A 23787-nucleotide genomic window follows, 5' to 3' on the forward strand; every position below is an offset into this window, starting at 1 on the left:
GTTCACCAAACTTGAACTTTGGAATGCAGGGAAATGCAAAACTTTTTGTATGAGCTTGCATTTGTGATTCATTAACATGCATATGAATGGAAGTCAATGGAATGAAAAGCTTAGTGTGACCGCCTCTTAATTGTGTTCCCTTTTGCGTCGTCTTGAGCTTGAACATTTAAATGTGCATGCGTGACACGATGCAGGCCTGTCAACTGTCCGGAGCGTTGTTCACGTTTGTTTACGTTCATGTTCTTACAACATTGCTTTGTTAGAATTCATGAAAATGTTCCCAGCCAACTGCCAGTTGACACCGTTTCATATACACCAACGCTGATTTTTGCTCCATTTGGCGCTTGTCGAGTGTTAATTTTAGGCCCTGCTTGCTAACAAAAGTTGTATTTGCCAGATGGGTGTAACCATAGCAACAGTTGAGCACATCCTGTTTGGATCACTATGTGAAGGTACACTGACAAAAACTGTCAAACTTTAGACAAAAATTCATCAAGACAGTTGACATTAGGATAACTGTGTTTGGGCTAACTGTACATTTCAATAGATTGCACATCAACAATAAACTCTAGAAAGGTCCATTGACCCTACACCTAACTGCGTCTCGCCATGGTGTAATTTGCACTCAGATTCAGGCTTTCAATACACTGCAAAGTGCAAAAAAACATCATGCTAAACACTTCGTCTTCGCATCAATGGTTTCCACAACGTGAGTGTGTCACAAGATGAAAAGACTAATTATCACCTAAAAATCATTAAACATCAGACATACTCTTTCGAAAAGTACAGGCTTTACCCGTCTCTACCACTGATTATTTGAATAAAATGCTTGTGAGATGTTTGTGCATTTGCTGTGGTTTCAGGGGCCTGAATGGCTGACAAGACAGACCCCAAACACTATAACTGTCATATTAACACTAGATTAATGGACTCAGAGAAGAGCGACTGCACAATCACGCTGTAATTGAATAGCTCTGAAGCAAATAATCAGGTCAAGGTCTCATCCCTCTGCAATTACTGGACACCAAATTGATGGATACCTGAACACCTTGAAAAGAACAGAAAAGCGATATTCTCTAGATGATGTAGACAAACACACAACATTGTCTTTATTTAGACTTGTTAGAGAATTCTGGGTTGACCATTTTCACCATACTATGCACAATTGTACAATAAATAGCTGTTCTGTGACAAAAATGGTTGATAAAAAAAGGTTGATAAAACCTTTAACAGATTTAAAATGGACATTAAAAAAAAAAATCTCTTCAAGGATAATAGACCAAAGACGAAGTCTCGAATGAGAACCCCCCCCCCGCCCCTTAGTGACCAGAAGTCCCAAGTCATGATTCATTGCTGTGACGTAATTAAAAAACCATGAAAACGATAATTAATACATTAACTAAACAAGCTCACCCACTGTTAATCAACAATAATCATGAAACATTCCAAAATGTTCTGCTAGTTATGTCCAAAAAAAGAGCTCCTTTGATGATCATGAATTTTAATGTTGGTCTTCCAATTTACCTGGAATGTAAATAAAATATATAGATTTATAGACATAACATTTATGTATTTGGCACAAACACATTTATCCAAACGGAATTACATTACATTCAAGTTACAAATTTGTGACCCTGGATTACAAAACCAGTCATAAGTTGTATATTTGTATTACAATGTATGGGTGATCGATTATTTTATGCCAAAAATCATTAGGATATTGAGTAAAAATTATTTTCCATGCAGATATTTTATCAAAAAATAAATAAATAAATAAATAAATAAATAAATAAATAAATAAATAAATATATTTATATATATATATATATATATATATATATATATATATATATATATATATATATATATATATATATATATATATATATATAAGGACTTAATTTGGACACTTTTGGATTTTCTCATATTTAGATTTTTTTTGCACCCTCAGGCCCTGTCCACACGAAGCCAGCGCTTTCCCAATCCGATCTTTTTTTCCCCTCGTCTCAAGAAATATCTGCGTACACACGAGATTACAAAAACGGACTAAAAACGATGTAGTTTGCATGCCAGGCCAGTGTGTGGCGCTGTAATTCTGCCACAGAAATAAACTAAAAACGGAGAAGAAGAGTTGTATAAGGCAGGGGTATAGCAATGGTCGGAGGTGAGGCAAAATCTCACAATAAAATAACAATAAATACATTTGCTACTTAACAGATGTGTTTTATTAATGCCTACACCTACTCCAACCCTAAACACACCCTTACAGGTATGCAGATACGTTAATTAAATGACGCGATATTGATGTGCGCATGCCCAGTGCCCGTAGTCGTATCCCTTACCTCTTTCACCGTGCTGGACGTAATCTGATGACATCACCGTTTCAGAAAATAAACGGATTCGCTGTACACACGAAAACGGAAGATGATCGTTTTCAGATTTATCCGCTTTGGGACACGGTTTCGAAAAATATCGGATGCATGCTTCTAAAACGCCGGATCCGTGTGGATGAAACGCTGATACGGTACAACCTTTATACGTATACAGCTAAACGCGCCTCCGTGTGGACGGGGCCTCAGATTCCAGATTTTCAAATAGTTGTATCTCTGCCAAAAATTGTCCTATATCCCAAAAAATGACCGGACCCTTATGTCTGGTTTTGTGGTCCAGGAGCACATTTAATCAGGGGAATCAAACTCGACATGGCCATTTCTAGAACCATGTTCTAATGTTGGTGTTGGACTAGCTGATTTACCAACAAAGCCATGCAATTCACCTGTCAAAGTGGTGATACTGCATGTTTCTTTCTGGTTACGAAGCCTATGGTGACCAGCTATCTTGTCCAATTCAGCAGAGCAAACAGCACAGCTTCACCTTAATGGTGTCAGCAAGATAAAGCGAGTCTAATCCTGTGAATCGACAAATGACGTGACCCGCATGGAGTGCAATTGTCCTTGACCTTGGCTTATTCGCTCAATGCATGCTTCAATATGTCTCACCAAACAGCTTTTTTTAAAAGGCTGCTGGGAGAAAAAGATGAAAGATGGCAAATACCAAGCTGCTTAACCAACACTGTGCATTTGAATAATGTATTCTGATGAGACTCACTCGAGAGCTTTTTGAGTGTCGCTCTGACCCGTCCGTACTAGCGGTCTCATGAGCGTCATGCTGGGAATGGGATTGTCCTTGAATGAATTTTCATAGATCTCCCGATTAACTGAATGCAAACAAATTCCGTCACACACTGGCAGAGGCTGGTAAGGGACGTAGGCGAGCCAAAATTTGAATAATGATGTTAGTTATCTTGGGAATCAGAACGGCTGTGAGATCGATGGCTGACTTCTGGGAGTCACAGTGAGGAGGCTGATATGTTTACACAGAATAAGAAAAGGCATATTTAGAATGCTAATATTTACCATGCCAAGTCAACAGCCGAGGAGAATTTGAGTGCTTCGATTTCGCTCATTTTATAGCTCATGAACATACCTGGAGTTCTCAATCCTGTTTCATTTAAAAGGTCCTGCACCATGTGCGATTTTTCAAAATCCTTTGCGAATGTTGCTTGTCAGTCTGTATGATCATGGCCCCGGATGTAATACATGTCACACTTAGGATCTCAGTTGTCATTAATACCAGACTGTACGATAGTCAAGGAGCGCTAAAACGGACACACGCAAGAAAACTCATCGGGAGTTATATATCATCAATCAATGACACTTTTGGTGACATTGAGCTGCATTACATGTGGGACTGAAATGGTGGATACAAATAAATCTCTAGCTCTCATTTTGGTAAAAAAAATTGAGATATTTGACGGTCCACTTTAGTAACTTGCAACACATTTCTGGGGGGGCTGGGTGGAAATGTAGGGGGGCAAAACCCGCCTTAAACTGGCCTAGTGACACCCCTGCCTCCCACGTATGTGAGGATATTACGAGACATTATTGAGATTGTGGTGAACATTATGTCGGCTAATTAATATTCATGCGCCAGGCTGATAATGCCTCCCCTCCCACACATATGAGATTTTTAGCGTCTAAGAGGCAGGAGGAAAACAAAATCAAACAAAAAATGCTTCACATTTAATCCTATCGCTGTCTAAATCCCATTAAATCAATCTCTTGTGTGATTTTTCTGTAATACGATATGCGAAGGAAGTCGTAACAGAGTTTAAAATATGTGGGAGTAGTATGTATGATGCTTATGTCAGTGTTTGTATGTGTACATGTAATGCCTGGAAGCAGAGCTAGCCTTGCTTTAATATCAGCGCCCTGGTGTTGGTTTCTTTAGGGCTCCCATGATTCTGTCCTAATGTCAAATCATTGAGTCTGTCCTTTCTCTGTGACCTTTATTTGTGTCAGTCAGTGGACCTTAATGCTGACCTTATTCAACCTGTTTTGACATTTACTAGGCCAGTAATGAGCTATCAGTCAATCTTTACTAATACTGACATGTGAAAAGCAGCTCTGGTTTAATACTGCAGATAACCCCCCCCCCCCCCCCCCCCCCACACACACACACACAAACTATAGTATAGATTTTCTATTTATTTTAGTAATAAAATAATTGAGTTCAGTTAGAGAACATACCCTACAAATAAAAACAGAATTTGTGTGCTTAATAAAGCATGAGCTGAACAAGATCACGACACAAATTAGCAGCAGGAGTCAGATTTCATTTATCACAAGACTTTCAATGCGAAATGTAAAAGCGCCTACTTAAAGGTGCACTATGTAGTATTTTTGCAGTAAAATATCCAAAAACCACCAGGCCAGTGTTATATATTTTGTTCAGTTGAGTTCTTACAATATCCCAACTATTAGAAAATTTTGAGAAAACTGCTATTTTAACCAGGGACCCGGGAAGTCGCCTGTCATTTGCATCATATCTGCGTTACCATGGGTTTCCGGTTTTATTCTGCAGAAACGCTTTACTTTTAGCAGAGTGAACAAGTGTCACAGCAGCTGAGGGAGCGCACAGAGTGACATCATAACATCATACACACTTAAATGTGTCTCATATGATAAACAGAGCTGCGTTACCTCATACTCATGACCGGAAAAGTGGACATGGCGCCCGCGACTGTGTCCCGCCCCGTCATAATAAAAGTCCCGCTGCTCGCAAGCTGTGTGTTTGTGTAACAAATCGCTCCAGCAGTCTTGCTCAGCTCCACAACACTTCGGCCCTGCTTTGCTTCATAACTACAGTAACTCTGAGTCCTATACCTATTCTTTCCCAAGATTCTGTGCTCAAACTTGGAATCATCAAACTATGCCTTTGTTTTGAATGAGCGCCATCTAGCGGATGGGAAAATTATATAGTGCAGCTTTAAGTGAGTTTGTCACTGTACTGTTTTGCTGTCTTGTTCTTCATTAAGACTAATAGGTTAATTCAAGCCACCTTTCAAACAACAGCCCCCGAAGTGGCTAATTTTAAAGTCACTAATTCTAAACCAGAAGTAAAATGAGTATGGCATTCACAGTGTGTGTCTGTCCACTGGCACATTTTCAGTTCATTCCTATGGAAGCTTAACTTTCATAGGAATTCACATTAGTTATTATTTTTATTTTTATTTTATATAAATTTTTATTCTTCAAAACACAAAAGGGAAACTCCCTCTATGATAAAAAAAAAAAAAAAACATTTCCCCTGTACAAATGTTAATCATTTAGAAACCACAGCTATGAATACAGACAAAAATGATCAAGGGTAGAAATAAGAGCTCTAAGAAACAGAAATAATAAAGGAAAGAACTCAGCAAAGAAAAATGGCCTCCAGTCATGAGGAAAATATGATTTTAGCAGATGCCAGTCAGATGCAGAGAATAGAACTGGCTCTACTGGTGCTACAACACACAAACTGTGAATCTGCTGAACACACATTAATGTGCTTTATAATGCAAACTCTGCTTTTGGTTCTGTTAGGCGCTTCATATATAAAACCTTTTACAGGATCATAGTTTTTATTCATTTTGATTTGTTTTTTATTATTCTGATTCAATTTTAAGAATAAAACAGACTGCAAGAATACTTTATCACTAGAAAAAAGAAGGAAAAAAAACATTAAAGTATTTCGTAATGATTTAAGACATTTTGGGATCTCTTTACTTCAAGGGTCCACTTTCCCCATTCTACACTGTAAAAAATCCTTAATTTTTTTTTGAGGTTATTGAAATTAAAAATTTGAGTTAATACAATGAACATTTTTGAGAATCGACAACCTTTTTTGAAATATTATTTTAAAAAATTGTAAGCATATTGGGTAATTGTGTGTGTTTTATTTGTGATGACACAGTGAAATATGCCAAATTGATTATTTATCCCCATTTTGGTTCATGTGGTTCATACAATAATATTTTGAGTTTCTATTTATTAAACCAATTTCCCTCATTGTATCAACTCAAATGTTTAATTTCAATGAACTCAATTTTAAGGCAACCAGATTACTTACTTTTTTAAGTTAAACCAACAATATTTTTTTTACAGTGTACTAACTATAAGAAACTTGCAACTACATGTGTAAATGTATATGACCATCCAGTGAATAATAGTTTCTGTTCCTCTCAATTCTGATTTCGTTTTAACTCATACGGTGGCTGATTTAGTCCAAGATTAACGTGGCCAATCCCCCTCTTCACATTCGACATGGTGCCATGAGTGTTAAAATGTGAAAGTCGAAGCTTGAATACATGGGAATGTCCCTCTTTGGCTAATGTACTTTCAAGATTTGAACCCCTCACCCGTATGTATTTTCAATGGCATATTATAAACTTACGAGAATACTTAGAGAAGAAGTAAATATACATTAATGAGCACATATATATTTTTTGAAAGAACTAAGTGTTTTTAGCTAAAAATAAACTAAAAAATTACACAGTGTAGCATTAACTGAAACTGGGCTGGGAATTCTATTTCCCATGCATCCCTGATCCAAAGTAAAAATTTCAAAAATTTCAAAAATCCAAAGTTTTTTTTTTTTTGTCTGTTTTTTTTTTTCAAGATTAATGGGAGATTTAGTAGTGTTTAATGTTTTGCTATGGTAATTTAGAAGAGTTTCTCTTATGTCATGTTTTTGGGGGGTTACCATGGTGACGAGTGGATCATGAGCTTGGACTGAGAAGAGATTTATGTTAAATGTTATATTTTGCTGTACAAATTCACCATGTGTTATCTTATGTTAATGCTATCAAAGCATTACCAATTAGCAAATTAGCATTTACTGACTTAGCTAATGAAAGCTAGCCACATTTTCAGCATTTTTGATAGCATTGATATTCAGTTTTGTGTGTTAAATTAATAAAGAATGAAATGTGTTTTATTTGAGCAATGCATGTTATTAGATGGCATAAAACCTGTCGCTGGGCTTTTGCCACCCTGTTGGACGCCTCTGTTGTACAACCCAATTAAAAGCTTCTCTAAAATAGCAGCAGTTGTATTTTACAGCATATATGTGCAAATACAAAAGGTGTACAACAGATCAAGAGCAAGCAGACAGTACAATGCACAGGTGTGTGTTAATTTGCACATCTGAATCCACTCTCACAGTGTGTTAGGTGACAGCGAGTCACACTAGAAGGCAATCGCAATCACACTCACACTCACACTCACACTCACAATCACACCACAGCACAACACTAACGAATAGCTCTTTTGATTTTTCCAAACTTGTCTTTGAAAACACTCTTTGAAAAAGAAATCCTAACACTTTACCAGCAGCGGAAATAAGAAGTCTGAAAAGAAAGTTGAAAAACCAACTTAAACACTTCAGACTTAAAAGTCTTAATACCAATTAGATGGCCTTAAGAAAAGACCTAATTGCACAAGACAAGGACAATAAAGAGCCCACACAATGCAAACATACAGCGTGTAATTTGTAAGTGAGTCTGAACCAGTTCCTGGTTAGCTGAATGCTAATGTGTAAATGTGTTAGAGTAGGTGTTAATAACCAGCTCCATCTCTGTGACCCTGCCAGAGAAACGTTTTTAATTGGCTGCCGAATCCACAATTAGGGACCTGCATGTACCTGCACCTGAAATGCAAATGAAATAAGCCTGATCTTATTATAGTTCATTTGCATGGGTTTCTTTAAATTATAGAGTAAATAGGTGAGTTGGATACCTTAATTACATTGAGAATGCAGGCTTATTTCATTTTTTTTTTCCAGATTCCTGTTTCGTTCACAGATTTGTAGAATCATCCGAATGCTTTCAAAGATGCAGTGAAACATTGCTATAACAACAAAATTATCAAAGCTCTTTTAATCATATGCTCCCTTTAATTTCACATAAAATGCACACAACATTCAGCGCTAACTCTCATTTATGAAACGCATCATCTGTTCAGTGGTATTTATAGCTACACTTAGCTATAACAAGTGTTACATTTACATTTTTGCATTTTCATTATAAAAACGAGGAACATCACAAAATGTATGTGTGCCTTCTTCTTAAAATTCCAATTATAGGTAAACATAAATATATCAAAGAAAAAACTACACAGCTAGACTATAACGTCACATCTAAACGCAGCACTTTTTCCCCCTAGGGTGACCAAGTGATGACTGCCAAAAAAAAAAAAAAGTGCATGACTTATAAATCTACAGTACAAGGAACCATTATTAGCAATATGGATTTTCAAATGTAAACCAGAGTAATATATAAACCACAGTAGACATATATTATGTGGTTTTTATTTGATAGGAAGCCTAATTTATGGTTTTGGATTAGGCGCTTTTTTTCTGTTTCTTCAGTTAAACCCTTGAACCAGAGCTCTGTTTGACTGCATTATACAGTATATTTTAATACAAAAGCTCAGCTTGCCCGTTTGTGTGAAAATCTCATGAAAAGAAATGCTCAGGATCACAAATGACAGAAACATTTAAAAAAATACACCATAATTAAACAGCTTTACATGCATTTGGCGTATCCAAGGCAACATAAATAAGAATGTGGTTGCCATCTAATAAGAGTGTCTCTGTTGTATTGAAAAAGAAAATGTGGATTTTTCTTTGGCATTTGCAAAGTTGGCCGAGATGCTTTTAGGTGATGAATTACTTTAGTTCCTAAACAGTGATGTGTAGGATCTATTCTTACCACATCCTAGGGAGAAAAGCGAGTCTTTTATATTGAATTTCAAGACCCTGAGAGTCTAAAATGTTTTTTTTTTCTTCTCATCCCATTAATCTTGTTCTGCACACTGTCAGGCCTTCCATCATTTATCTAAGGAGATATTTTTAACCCTTTGAATGTAAAAATAATCAGCTTTAAACGATTCCCAGATGCCTTTAGGAGCAGAGAGGACACTAAGCAGGAAGTGTCATTGAGCTTCTTGGTAATTGGTATGCAAGGTTACTACGCTAGATTTTTATTACACAAGCTCGACCCTCCAAAGAATCTTCAAAGTAACAAGAACATAAGCTCCTCTGATCAGACTTCCATTACTAAGACAAAGTAGTGTCCCTGAATCCTTCAGCTGAAGATTAAATATCCCATAGATGCCAGTCCCCAAAAGCAATCCTCTCTCTCTCTCCCACTTCCTTCCCTTTCATTTCCCTTCGTCGAGCTTTTACGCATGACACAAGCCTCTGCGGTGAAGGGCAATCAGTGGGCAACGATGGCAGCACTTTGAATTTCATTCGAATAATCCTTTCACCCCAGGTTAAGATGCCGTGCAGTGGGTTCTGTCTGCACTGAGGGACGAGGCGGTCTCGCCTCCCTGCTATATCTCTGTGCCCAACAAGATGAAAGCAATAGCGTGTGAGTGGCGGCTGCAGTCGTATATGATTTCTGGCAGCCCACCAAGATCAGCATTCTGAGCTGCCCAGGACTGCGGTACTTCCAGCACGCACAACTAGAGAGGTGGAGGATCTGCACGAGACAAAGTTAGTTTAGAATGCAAGAAAGCCAGTAATTCTCCAAGAAAATTCAATTGACAGAGAGATAGATTGCTATTAAATAGGATCAATAGAGTAGAGCAAGTATGACGTCAGAACCCAGAAGTCTAATTCGCAGCTGGCTCCTTTGAGATTTTCCAACGGGGATTGAAAATGGATAATTTAATGAATGATAACTTATTAAACTTATTAAGGATAATGATAATTCCCCCGATTTTTGTGTAAAATAAAGCCAAAACTTGAAGATACTTAGATGTTTTGTTCTACAACTTAATACACACACTCACAGCGAAAACGCAAATTTTGAAGCAGTTATGTTTTTGTTTTGTTTTTAAACATACTTTTTTAACAAGTAACTAGATTAGACAGTTTGACGTGTGAGTGTGTGAGGTTGTACATTTTAGAACAAAATATCAAAGTAAGAAAAGTTATGTTCACCATAGGCTTTATATATTACTCATAAATCAAAAAAACCCATTATAAAACACCACAGGAAAATCTCAAAGGAACCAGCGGTGAATTAGACATCCGGGTTCTGACCTCATACCTGCACCACTCTAGTGATATAAAATGAAGGTAAATAGCGGATTTTTCTTTTGTTTTCTTTTGAGTCAAATTATTACCAACAACAAAAAAACTCTAGTATAGATGGTGGCCAGTAAAATGTCCCAGACGGTGATGGATCTGTCCAGTCCTACACAATCAGTCCCATTTCCTGGCTCTTTGCACGCTGGTTAGGGAAGATAATGGCAGAGAATGGGTGATAAAGGGCTTTCGTGATAGCACTCCTGCCACCTTCTCCTATCTATTCTTGGGAGATTTAGGAGATATATCCCACTTCCTGTAACCCAGTCCCTAAGAAAAAAAAAAATCCACCTCTCATTAGAGCATGGAATACTGGCCAAATCCTTCCATTTTGGCTCCAGGCTTTTGCACAGTTCTTATTTATCGTGACCTCTCCTGAAAGACATAAATCATACTTCTCTTTGTGGTTTCCTAAATACTGGTGTGTGTGTGTGTGTGTGTGTGTGTGTGTGTGTGTGTGTGTGTGTGTGTGTGTGTGTGTGTGTGTGTGTGTGTGTGTGTGTGTGTGTGTGTGTGTGTGTGTGTGTGTGTGTGTGTGTGTGTGTGTGTGTGTGTGTGTGTGTGTGTGTGTGTGTGTGTGTGCACATAAATCTGAGCACTGAGCACATAAAGTCTTATGATCCAAGACTAAAGGATGATGACATTTGCCTGATCATAAATTATAATTAGGCGGTTGTTATTGTTGTGATCATATAAAATACAAAACAACAAGGATTTTTCCTTTTTCCTTCCTACCCTTCAGTGTTCCCTTCCCTGATGGCTAAATATGTAATTGGTAAACAGTTACAATTAATGTAATTAAAAAATAACAATTAACAGTGAAAACACTGGAAAAATTCAGTTTTTAGCCCTGGAAGCGTTTTCTCACAAATAACGGAAAATTCCGTGTTTGGCGGGGAAATAGTTAACACCATAAATCCTCTTTTTATTGTGATGGATTATGTACGTCACACGAGGCACGTGATTACCGCTAACATATGGAGAATAGGGCAGAGGTCGTGCCCTCTCTGCTGCCTGGCACTGTGGAAGAGACTGTCTTTGTGGGTGTCCAGTGTGGTATCTGATCTGTCGGTGGACATTAATGTCCTCGCAGGGGGAAAGGTGTGGCTCTGGGCTCTCGCTGTTTAGCAGGTGCGAGATTAAGACAGATGGAGCAAGAAGGGAACACAGAGTCCTTGAGTTTGCGCTCTCTCCATGTGTTTGGGCTCCACGGGGGACTTGATCACCCCTCTCACAGTCCTTCAGTGTGTAGATGACCTTCTCAAACACAGGCACAGACACACACTCACACATATTCACATAGAGATAAATAACCTTGAAAAGAATAGTTGGGACGCATCATGTGTGCACAATAAGAGTATACTATAAATCACAATATATTGGAAGTAATTCAGTCAATTAAATGTTTAACACATAAAATTTACTCTATTATTATTATTTATCTGTTAGGGACGCAAACCAAAAGATTAGATGATCTGTAAGAAACAAACTTACATTTTGACACTTTATGTAACAGTAGCAATATTCTAAAGACCAAACTATTTTCTGAAGTGAGCTAAATCTGACAAAATAAACATACCGGGCATCATAGAACAATATGCTTTTTGGTACAATTTTGGCATCTAATAGGAATCTAAGTACTGAAGTTAAACAGGCAACTTCTGCCCAGTAATGCACATAAATAGATGGTTTAGCAAAATCTCCACCAGTTGGCACATTTCAACTATCACACGATACATACCGCACGGCCCTACGGGCATGTTTTCCTTTTCTGCACAGGCACTCGGCTAAAGAGTGGCACATTTTGTTCTCATCTACCCACACTTCCTCTCACAGTAAGGACACATAGACACACACTGACAGCCACACAAAGGAACGAGGATACGCCACCTGTCAAGTATGCCATCTCCATCACTTTTTCCGCTACAACAGACACATACTTAAGCATACACACTCTTTTTTATATAACACAATCCATTTCCAGCCCATGTGACTGTACCATTTTCAAAATTCAAGCATCACTTTGCAGTCTTTCAAATCGCACAGGGCTTCCCGGCGGACAGGCTTACGCTGACACATGACGAGGAAAGCCTTGAACAGCGTTAGCTTTAGCGTGGTTAGCCGCCTGTTGTGAGGAGTTCTACTTTAGGGACTCTTGTCTGGTCTGCGCAAGCAGCTGAGCTGTAGATATCGCTATGCTGCACAGAGACGTCGTCAAGAGTTTGTGTGTCACGCGGCGACTTTGTCACGATCAGATGAGCTAATTAGCCTCAGGAGCGCAGATTAACAGAGCGTGATGCAGAGGAGCTGAGAAAAGAGCCAGTGCCAAGCCGCTGAAAACAACTCTAATTAAAAACAGACAATGAAAAGCACTAGAGTTCAAACGGGAGAAAAGAGTGACGACTTTCGCCTGTGATCTTCAAAAAAATGTGCAAAAAAGGGTTAATATTAATTGGACTGGAAGTTGAGTTGATGTATGTGTGATACAAGCTTTTCCTAACCGAGGTTATCATCCGTTTTGAGTTCATTAAAAGGCTTTCTTTAGTTTTTCTTCAGATTCAGTGTAGTCTAAAATAAATTCCTAAAGAATATAATGAAGTCTTAAGGCACATTCACACCAAGAACAATAACTATAAAGATAACTATAACCATAATTATTATTAGCGTCTGTTTATTTTAAAGTCTACTACTTTAAATGCTTAAGCTCTTTAATGTCTGTTGTATTCTGGTAGGCTGTCAAAGTTTTTATCATTTATTAGCTGGAAAAAAAAATTCTGAAAGAGAGTCCAACAGTGTTGTTTTTATTACTACTAATATATAAAATAAATAAATAATATAAAATAAAACATTGAACACTTTATAGCTATAGTTATCGTCCTTGGTGTGGGGCTTTATCCAAGAGTTTTTACTTGTTGAATATCCTCTTGAACTAAGAGGTATATCACATTTTAGAAGTAAAATGGGTTGCACTTCATGCTGACTTAAATGCAAAATTCCTTAAAGTGTAAATTAAACTATAATTTATTATAGTTTTTCGAATATCCCCTTTCATGCAGTGTGTAATATAGCTGTTTGGAATGGAAAGTGTAAAGTTGTAAAGTCAAAAGTGCACAATAAATAAAGTCGTCTCCCAAAAGAAAGATTTGAATCTGAACCGCCAAATGAGTCGTTTGTATTTCGAAACCTATTGAGTGAATGTTCTACGTCACTAGAAAATACATTTGCATAACGCCTGCCTATGTTGTACACTGACCACCCTTGGACAACTTGTCCAGCCCTCAAATATCATTTTACTAACGACTGCTTCTCAATCGTGGGATTCCGCGGTAATCTCATAATGTACCTCAAATTGTACCTCGTAACTGTCTTTACAGCGTGTACAGACTGAGCTTTGGGAAGTCTCCAGATGGAAATGAAGTTTAGTTTGGTGTTTAGCTTACGACACACGTACGTGGTAGACCAATCACAACAGTGTGTGTAATCTGGCCAATCAGAGCAGAGCTTGCGGAAAGGATGGATTTAGAGAGAGACGGATTCATCCGTCAAGTCTTTAGAGAATCACTGAAAAAACGTGCTGATGTGCACAATGTATGTTATTGGAAAATTAAACTGTTTTTAGACCTCTGATGCATGTAAACATGTAGGAAAATTAGAAGCCTTTAAAATAGCATAATAGGAGCACTTTAAATCAAATACAAATATTTAGGATTTATTCGATGTCTTTAGCTAGGCCTGCTTAAGGGGGTGCCATGCAAAATTCAATCCTCAAATATCAGGCAATTTTTTTTTTCTACATTGAAATACAGCCCATGTTGAGACATTTTAAAGAGTGATTTTAAAGCAAATACTGAAGCACTATTTGTACCTTCAAGACATTCGCCTACTGCAGCCAAGGATACTTTCCAAGAATACACACCAGCTATTCTCATTTCAAACTTCGAGTTTGCTAAAGCTGTTCAGTACGGGGATATATACGCTGCACTCAACTGGTAATTCAGGATGACAGCTCTCTACAGAATCTCTCGGTTTCAGCAAGTTTTCAGTTATGTCAGCTAATCCTTTCCATGGATGCCCTAGTGTGTAGTTTCAGTTCAGTTGCCTCCGAGTCAGTTTTCAACGGTTAATCCTACCCTAAATTACAACCCCAAATCAACTGTTCTAAAATTTTAAAGATGAAGACCAATGTTTCCTTTCATTTTCCCATTTTCTTCCCAGAAGTCACTCTAAGATGTAGTAAGCTTGCAGTGCTCGTGGGCATGCTTTGTTCAAGCTCATAAAGCTGTGCAGTTCGTTCTCTTTCTAAGCTATTGATTGTGCTTAAGCTGAATGGCTGGATCTAGTGTAATATGAGTGTGGATAATTGTTTCATTTAGACCTGTCTGATAATTGTTAGCATTTACTAGTAGCATGTGGTCTATAACAACACAAAGGAAAAAAAGCTTTTTTTCTCCTCAAATTTATTACCAGGAATGTGGAGCCTGATCTCACGAAAATGCGTATACATAGTACGAGTGTGCAATCTTGTGGAATGTATATGGCAAAATGAGTTATGGCATGCGTATGGTACGCAGTTTTTCGTGTGCATATGACACACACTTTATGGCATATTATACGCACGCACAAACTACCCGCCCCACCACCCCCATCCTACCCAAGAGCGTATTATATACACGCCATAAAGTGCGTATCATATGCACGCGAAAAACTGAGTAGCATATGCAGCAAAAAAATCATTTTGCCGTATACATTACACGAGATTGCACACTCGTACTATTGATACGCATTCACATGTGATCGTGTTGAACATGCAAGCTCAATTTTGATATTATGTTTATATTAGTACAGTAAAACGTACTCGGTTACTTTCGTAACCTCGGTTCCCTGAGAGAGAGGAACGAGTATTACGTATGGGAAAAACTCCTTTTCTCGAGAATATGAAGCAAAACTTTAATAAAGGTATCCATGTAAAGCGCAGTGCCGCTGAACGGCCATAACTCAGCGCGAGGAGCGCTCTGATTGGCCGGGCCACGGCAACTGCATGAACCTATGGTGAGGCGGCTGAGAGGAACGAGCCAATGGGGGGCGTTCCAGAAGCCCGCCGAAAAAAGGTGCTTATATTTGCATACAGGAGGCTATATAAAGCCCTGATTTCGCCATAGGTGTCAGGTTTTTAGATCGACTGAAGCGATACCTGAGAAGCATAAACACGGCACGGAACGTAATACTCGTTCCTCTCTCTCAGGGAACCGAGGTTACGAAAGTAACCGAGTACGTTCCCTTTCGAGAGAGGTTCCTCGTATTACGTATGGGAACACAATGTAAAGCGCCGTGTGTGCTGACTGACCCAGTATGCCCAAAGCACATGTAAATAACCCCCGAGACACCGAAGAGGCGGCTATAAGGGGGGATGAAGAACCGGAAGAGTCGGTTCGTTTGAACGGCTGATCGGACATAGTCGGATCTTATGATAAATGAAAAGTGCTTAAGGACTGATGTGTACAGGCCAAAACTAAAGGTAATCTGTTTACCAGGGTCAAGATAGAGCCTAAATGGAGAGAAGCCCTGCTTGTAGAGCTGGAACCTCCAATTTATAGAATCTGATAAAAGTGGACGGAGAGGCCCAGCCTGCCGCCGCACAGATATCTTCCAAAGAAATGCCACACGACCAAGCCCAAGATGAGGCCATGCCTCTAGTGGAGTGGGCTTTAACGCCTATAGGGCAAGTCAGGTTTTTAGACTCATATGCCAGCGAGATAGCGTCCACTATCCAGTGTGAGAGTCTTTGCTTCGTGACAGCACAACCTTTAGTGCGGCCGCCGAAGCAGACAAACAGCTGGTCCGACTGCCTGAAGGGGGAGGAGCGCTCCAGATACAGTCTCAAAGCTCTGACCGGGCAGAGTAGATTCGCGTCCTGTTCACCCTGAGATGCGGGTAAAGGAAGCAGAGTAATAACCTGTGCTCTAAAAGGGGTAGAAAGCACTTTGGGTATAAAACCATGTCTCGGTTTAAGAACAACTTTGGAGTTGTTGGGCCCGAACTCGAGACAGGACAGACTCACTGAGAGTGCGTGTAAGTCACTCACACGTTTAACCGAGGCCAGAGCCAGCAGAAACGCAGTTTTGAATGATAAAAGCTTTATGGTCGCGGTCTGGAGAGGCTCGAAGGGGGGACCCTTCATAGCGTCTAGAACCACCGCAAGGTCCCAAATAGGGACCGAAGGGGGGCGAGGGGGGTTCAATCTCCTGGCCCCTTTAAGAAAACGTACAATGAGCTCACTTTTCCCTAGTGAATGTCCCGCGACCTGAGCGTGGTTAGCCGCTATGGCGGCGACATAAACTTTGAGCGTGGAGGGGGAACGACCCGCGTCCAGTAGCTCTTGGAGAAAAGCGAGCACTTCTGTTGTTTCGCATGAGCGTGCGTCGATATTTCGGATGGCACACCAGTTAGAAAACACTGACCACTTCAGAGTATAGAGCCGCCTGGTCGAGGGGGCTCTAGCTTCCGCTATAGTGTTCATAACTCTGTCAGAGAGGTTTCCCGATACCAGTTGATGGGCCATACGTGGAGGGCCCATAGTTCGGGACTGGGATGCCAGATCCCCCCCTTCGCCTGCGTGAGGAGGTCTTTCCTCAGCGGAATGGGCCATGGGGCTGTGTCTGACAGCTGGATCAGATCGGAGAACCACGTTCGGTTCCTCAAGAGCGGGGCTATTAAAAGCACCGCGGATGCTGTCTCCCTGATTTTCTTGATGGTTTGTGGTAGCATCGCGATCGGGGGGAAAGCATACAGCGGGAGACTGGGCCAGACATGGGCCAGGGCATCCCTGCGTTTGGAGAAAAATGTTGGGCAGTGAGTGTTGTCTTCTGAGGCGAAGAGATCCACTTTCGCTCTGCCGAAGGTGTTCCAAATTAAGAGAACCGTTTGCGGGTGAAGAGACCATTCCCCTGGGGGAATGGTTCTCCTGGATAACATATCCGGACCCACATTCAGAATACCTGGCACGTGAGCCGCCCTCAGGGAGCTCAGGTTGTGCTCTGCCCATAAAAGGAGATGCTTCGCCATGCGGTGAAGGGAATATGATCTCAGGCCACCCTGGCGGTTTATGTACGCTACCACCGACATGTTGTCTGAACGAACCAAGACGTGGTGGTTCTTTATATGTGGAAGGAAAGCTCTCAGCGATAAGGCGACCGCTTTCATCTCTAGACAGTTTATGTGCAGCCGCTTTTCTGTTTCTGCCCACAGGCCAGAGGTCGGCTTGCCCTCGTGCAGGGCTCCCCACCCCCGAGTGGAGGCATCTGTCGAGACCACTTTTAACTTCGTAACTGTGCCCATAAGCACGCCCCTCCGATACCACTCTGTCCTCGTCCAAGGAGCCAAAGTTTTGACAACGCTGTGGCTCACTTTGACGGGAAAACGGCCCCATTTCCATGCATAAGGAGGGACACGGGCGCGTAGCCAACGCTGGAGGGGACGCATGTGTAGCAGTCCCAGCCTGAGCACTGACGATGCCGAGGCCATAAGGCCGAGCATTCTCTGAAAGTGTTTCAGGGGAACGCGAGTTCCGGCTTTGAATGAAGTCGCCATGTTCTGGACGGATAGCGCGCGCTGTGACGTCAGCCGCGCGTTCATGAGTCTCGAGTCTAGAACAATGCCCAGAAAAGATATCTTTTGAGTGGGTGACATCGAGCTCTTGGCGATATTGATCCTGAGACCCAAACAGTCTAAATGGTTGAGGAGCCAGGATCTGTGTGTTAGTAGTTCTGCTCGAGACTGGGCTATCACTAGCCAGTCGTCGAGGTAGTTGAGCACCCGCATCCCTTTCAGCCTGAGCGGGGCTAATGCCGCGTCCATACATTTCGTAAACGTGCGGGGCGCCAGGGATAAGCTGAATGGCAGGACCGTGTACTGATAAGCCTGCCCCTCGAAGGCGAATCTCAAGAATGGCCTGTGGTGGGGGGCTACCTGCACATGAAAGTACGCATCTTTCAGATCTATCGTGAAAAACCAGTCCCCAGGGCGAATGTGCGCGAGGATCTGTTTCACCGTTAGCATTTTGAACGAGCGAGTCATTAGAGCTTTGTTCAAATGCCTTAGATCTAGGATGGGCCTGAGCTCTCCGTCCTTCTTCGGAACGAGAAAGTATCGGCTGTAGAAGCCCGACTCGCTTTTGGAAGGGGGGACGGGCTCCACCGCTCCCTTCTTTACCAGTTTCAAAATCTCGGTGCGAAGCACGTGACTGACGCTGCTTCTCACCGAGGTCTCGACCACGGCGCGAAAGCGCGGGGGCCTGCGAACGAACTGTAGCGAGTAGCCCCTTTTTACTATGTTCATAACCCAATTTGATACCCCGGGCATGGCTTGCCAGGCCTGAGCCCGACACGATAGCGGCTGGAGCCGGCGCGGATAAGGGTCGCCTACTAGAGGGAACTCGGTAGCGCTGCCATTTTGTGCTTGAGACATAGAGGGGGTAGTGCTTATGTGTGGCGGCGTGCACTGTGGAGTGGGCGCCGGGACATTTATAGCATGGGTGGGAGGGGTGAATGAGTGTAGGAGTGCAGACTGATGTGTGGGCACATTTACTACAGAGAAAAAGCTCTTTTTGAGATTTATTTGGGTCGCCGTGATAACGGCGTTTGTGTGCAGGCGAGTGCGTTTGACAACGGGCTCGTTGGCTGCTAAACTGAGGTCGGCAGTCACCTGGGTGCAGGGAACTGGGAGACCGGGAGGGAGAGATGGGGGTCCGGCCGAGGCGAGACCTGACCATCTCCTTTTTATCCCTGCGGCTAGGACGGCTTCGGAGGCTCGGGGTTCAACACAATCCTGGGTCGAGGTCCCCGGCGTTCAGGCCGACTGCTGCGGTTCGCGGAGCGGGAACGTTGGCGCGGTCCAGAAGAGGAGCGAGGCCGGGAAGGTGGCGCTGCCGGCTTAGCGGGTTGAGAAGGCGGGGGTCTACCTCGAGAGCGTCCCTGGCCTGAAGACGAGCTGGAGCGCTTAGGCAGGAAATGCCTCATAGCCTGCGAAGCCTTCTGCGCTTCAGTGAAACGCTCCGCGAAACCCACGACTGACGGGCCGAAGAGACCGGTAGTGGAGATGGGGGCGTCCAAAAAGGAGGCTTTATCCGCGTCCTTCATCTCGGTCAAATTCAGCCAAAGGTGCCTCTCTAAGACCGTCAGGTTAGCCATATTTTTCCCGATGGCTTGTGCAGTGGCTTTAGTGGCGCGAAGGGCCAAGTCCGTCGCGCTGCGGAGGTCCTTCAAAACATCGGAGTCGGGGACAGACTCATCCAAGGAGCGGAGAAGTCTGGCCTGGAACACCTGAAGGACAGCCATGGTGTGAAGGGCCGCGGAAGCCTGGCCAGCGGAGGCATATGCCCGGCCAGCGAGAGCAGAAGTGGTGCGGCAGGGCTTGGACGGGTGCTGAGCCCTGGACTGCCATCCTCTGGAGGAGGAGGGCGGGCAGAGGTGCGCGGCGACAGCCTCCTCGAGGGGTGGAAGAGACTCATAGCCTTTTTCCTTAGCGCCGTCGACAACGGAGAGCGCTGGGGAAAAGGCGGATCTGGCGCGAGCAGAGTAGGGCGACTTCCACGACTTCGTAAGCTCGTCGTGTACCTCAGGGAAGAAAGGCGCGGGCTTCTGAGGAGAAGAGAGGCGGCGGCTTTCCAGGAACCACTCGTCCAACCTGCTGCGCGTTGGCTCATCGGGCTGGGACCACTCGAGCCCGAGGTCTTCCACGGCCCTGGAGAGCACGCGGATGAGTTCCGCGTCGACGTTAGATTTGGCGCTCGTGGCGGTCTGCGTCGAAGCGGGGGGCTCCGAGACAGAAGCTGACCACTCGCTACCAGAAGCGGCTGTGGAGAGGCTGTCCTCATCATCCTCTGGCGACGGGCCACCGAAGGAAACCGAACAGGCCGCTGCATGAGAGGGACGCTGTTCCTCCTGGGTGAAGGTGACCGGCGATGGCGAGGCACGCGGGGAGTCATCCGGCGTGCAGTCGCCAGACCGTTCCGGCAGCCTCTGGTCGCGGCGTTTCTTGCGGCGCGGCCCAGCGGCAGGAGGAGGGACCTGGTCGAAGGTGGCGAGGCGAGCCCGAAGGGTCTGCAGCGCCATCTCGTCGCACTCGGGGCAGCCGCCCTGAGAGAGTGCGAGCTGCGCGTGGTCCCGTCCAAGGCATGCCACGCAGATGACGTGACGGTCGCCGCCAAGGAGAGGAGCTCTGCAAGAGCCGCAGGAAATGCGAGGCATTTGAAACAACGCCCCGCGCTCTTTTAGGAGAAGAGAGTTTAAAAGGATACGATCGCCGGATGGCGTAGCTGGAACAGCAGAGAAGGCGGAGAGGGAGTCCGTCGTCCTCAGCTGCAGGTTCCGCTGGTGCCTTTTCGACGGCGGTTGCTTCTTCCGGAGGTCAGCGAAGGTATCGCTGAAGGAGATAAAATCTGACACCTATGGCGAAATCAGGGCTTTATATAGCCTCCTGTATGCAAATATAAGCACCTTTTTTCGGCGGGCTTCTGGAACGCCCCCCATTGGCTCGTTCCTCTCAGCCGCTTCACCATAGGTTCATGCAGTTGCCGTGGCCCGGCCAATCAGAGCGCTCCTCGCGCTGAGTTATGGCCGTTCAGCGGCACTGCGCTTTACATGGATACCTTTATTAAAGTTTTGCTTCATATTCTCGAGAAAAGGAGTTTTTCCCATACGTAATACGAGGAACCTCTCTCGAAAGGGAACTCTTGTTTTAGTAGATGTAACTTCCTCAATGTAAATATTATTTAGAAAAAAGGTTACCTGGTTGCCTTAAAATTTTGAGTTCATTGAAATAAAAATTTTGAGTTAATACAATGAACATTTTTTGAGATTTGACAACCTTTATTAAAAGATTATTAAAAGATTTTTAAGCATATTGGGTAATTGTGTGTGTTTTATTTTTGATGGAGCAGTGCCAAATTGTCAATTTTTTTTAATGTGGTTCAGATACAATAATATTGTGAGTTTTTATTTATTAAACAAATTTCCTTCATTGTCTCAACTCAAATTTTCAATTTCAATGAACTCAAAATTTAAAGCCAACCAGGTTACTTACTTTTTTAAGTTAAACCAACACAAAAAAATTACAGTGTAGTCATTATCAGCTTTTTCTACATGTATATAGGCGCAAAGTGTAAAACTGGGTCTCTCATAAATGCCAGATAAAAAGCAGATAGCTATATGCTCATCAACCCTCCAGAGTAAAGACAAGCCTGGCCCTCTCAACCTTCATGTAGATATGGTGTGTACGAGCAGCCCATGCTGATGAAAGAGAAGCGAATCGTCAGATCTGAAAGCTGAAGTCTTTACACGTCTCTGCTGTCAGAGAGACCCAGCCCTCATTAAAATCAATTTCTAGAGAGCAGTAAATGGGAGACCATGTGTCATGCAGGTTGAACGCAGACCTCATGGACCGGTGGGCAATGGCAGTGTGCCGCCCTCAATTGCTGATGCAGGGAGAACAAAACTCCTGGACTGAAAACAGAACCCTTCATGCATTTACATGGCGTTCTGTCTCCTAGCATAAACTGACGTGACATGAATACACATTGCATGAACTTGGATAACTTCTGTTCTGCTATGTCAGCCTAACTCAGACAAAAAGGTGGCAGAGGGACAGAAATATGATTTTGAATGGGTGCTGTTATTTGAGCTCAGCATTACTGAACACAACAGGATGTTGGTGATTGCTATAGACTTTAAAATTACAAGAAAAAAACATTCAATGCAATTCTGTAACATTTTACATTTAAAAGTAATGTTCCCCAACACTAAAGGGCATGACATTATCTGGCTGCTCACAAAGGGTTATCCTGACTTCGCCATGTGTGATTTTAAGCACTTGTCTTTTACTAAATGCTAATTACTCCCTCATTAACAGACACATCCTAACAACGTGTTGCATTAATATGGTTTGACCAGTGGAGAGATACACAATCTCAAGATAGTCACACTGCGGAGCGCTAACAAGCCACGTGATGACACATGAATGTGAGCTGCGGATACAATCAGAACTTATTATCTGCTTTGTCACAATCCTGTATTTTCGTGGCCCTAATGGAGCCCTTTTGTTATAACAATCTGACCCATTGTGCTTTTCTTGTTCTACTTGCATCTCCTACCGACAAAGAGAGCGGTCGCCATTGAGAGTATTTATAAAAGAAGCTGGATGACAGTGAGAACTAAATGATCAGTTTTTCAATTCACCTTGTTAGAGGTTATCCTCTAAATGCCTTTGGAAGTCCCTCTTATGTAGTCCGTGGACTGTTGAGTGATTTTTCTGTTTCTTATTCTCTCCTTCTTTCTCTCAAAGGGGCGACCAAAGACATGGGGAAAATGCTGGGGGGTGAGGAGGAGAAGGACCCTGATGCTGAAAGAAAGGAGGAAGAAAGACAGGAAGCCCTCAGGCAACAGGAGGAGGAGAGGAAGGCTAAGTACGCAAAAATGGAAGCGGAGAGGGAATCAATTCGACAGGGCATCAGGGACAAGGTAAATGTACCATAAGATTATGGTTGGGCGATATGACCAAAATCTTATATCATGATATGAGTCATTTTATTTCATGATAACAATATAACGATTAGGGGTGTAACGGTTCACATATTCGTACCGAACCGTTTCGGAACCGGATGCAATCTTTAACAGTTAACAGTCGGTTTGTTTTACACATGGGACATACTTCAATATAATTTCCCACTCTAATATATTCAGTATTATGTCCATTTTATCACGAAATTCAAATAATAAAGGCTGTTTTGACGCTTTTTAATGTGACGTGACACAGATCACATAGGCGTAACAGTTGAAGCGGCAGCGCGGCGCACGAGTGAATGCGATTGGGATCATCTCTTCCTAGTCAAAGAATAAACATGAATCAACATCTGAAAGTTTGTTGAGGATACATTACAACTTACTGAAACATATGATATGATTATATGTTCGTTTAATCTGTCATGAAAATGACAACCACTGTGTAGGCTATAAATGATAGATTTGGACGTTAATGTCCTTATGTTAAGTCTACATGTTTGCATACAATGTGTTATTTGAGTGTTTCTTATTATATCTAAAAGTAAATAGTAACATAATTTAGTGTCTACTAAACCGTTTGGGCTCTGTTGTTAACATTTAATATTATATTAATGTGCAAGTAATGGCTTCCTATATAGTTTACAGCATTGTCTTTAAAGCTACGCTGTGTAACTTTTTTAGCTAAAAACACTTAGTTCTTTCAAAAATATATGTGCTCATTAATGTATATTTACTTCTTTCAAGTATTAAAGTATTC

The 23787-nt window shown here is 42.2% G+C and overlaps 1 protein-coding gene across 1 annotated transcript in view; it reads left to right on the top strand.

The window, feature by feature from the left end:
- LOC137092713 (complexin-1) overlaps positions 1-23787 on the top strand; it is a 54755-nt gene that overhangs the window by 25170 nt on the left and 5798 nt on the right. Inside the window, exon 3 of the mRNA XM_067457114.1 lies at positions 22813-22988. Within this exon, the coding sequence (XP_067313215.1) occupies positions 22813-22988 (176 nt within the window). The remainder of the gene's footprint in view (positions 1-22812; positions 22989-23787) is intronic.

This window comes from Pseudorasbora parva, chromosome 11 (assembly GCF_024679245.1).
Source record: "Pseudorasbora parva isolate DD20220531a chromosome 11, ASM2467924v1, whole genome shotgun sequence".
NCBI lineage: Eukaryota > Metazoa > Chordata > Actinopteri > Cypriniformes > Gobionidae > Pseudorasbora > Pseudorasbora parva.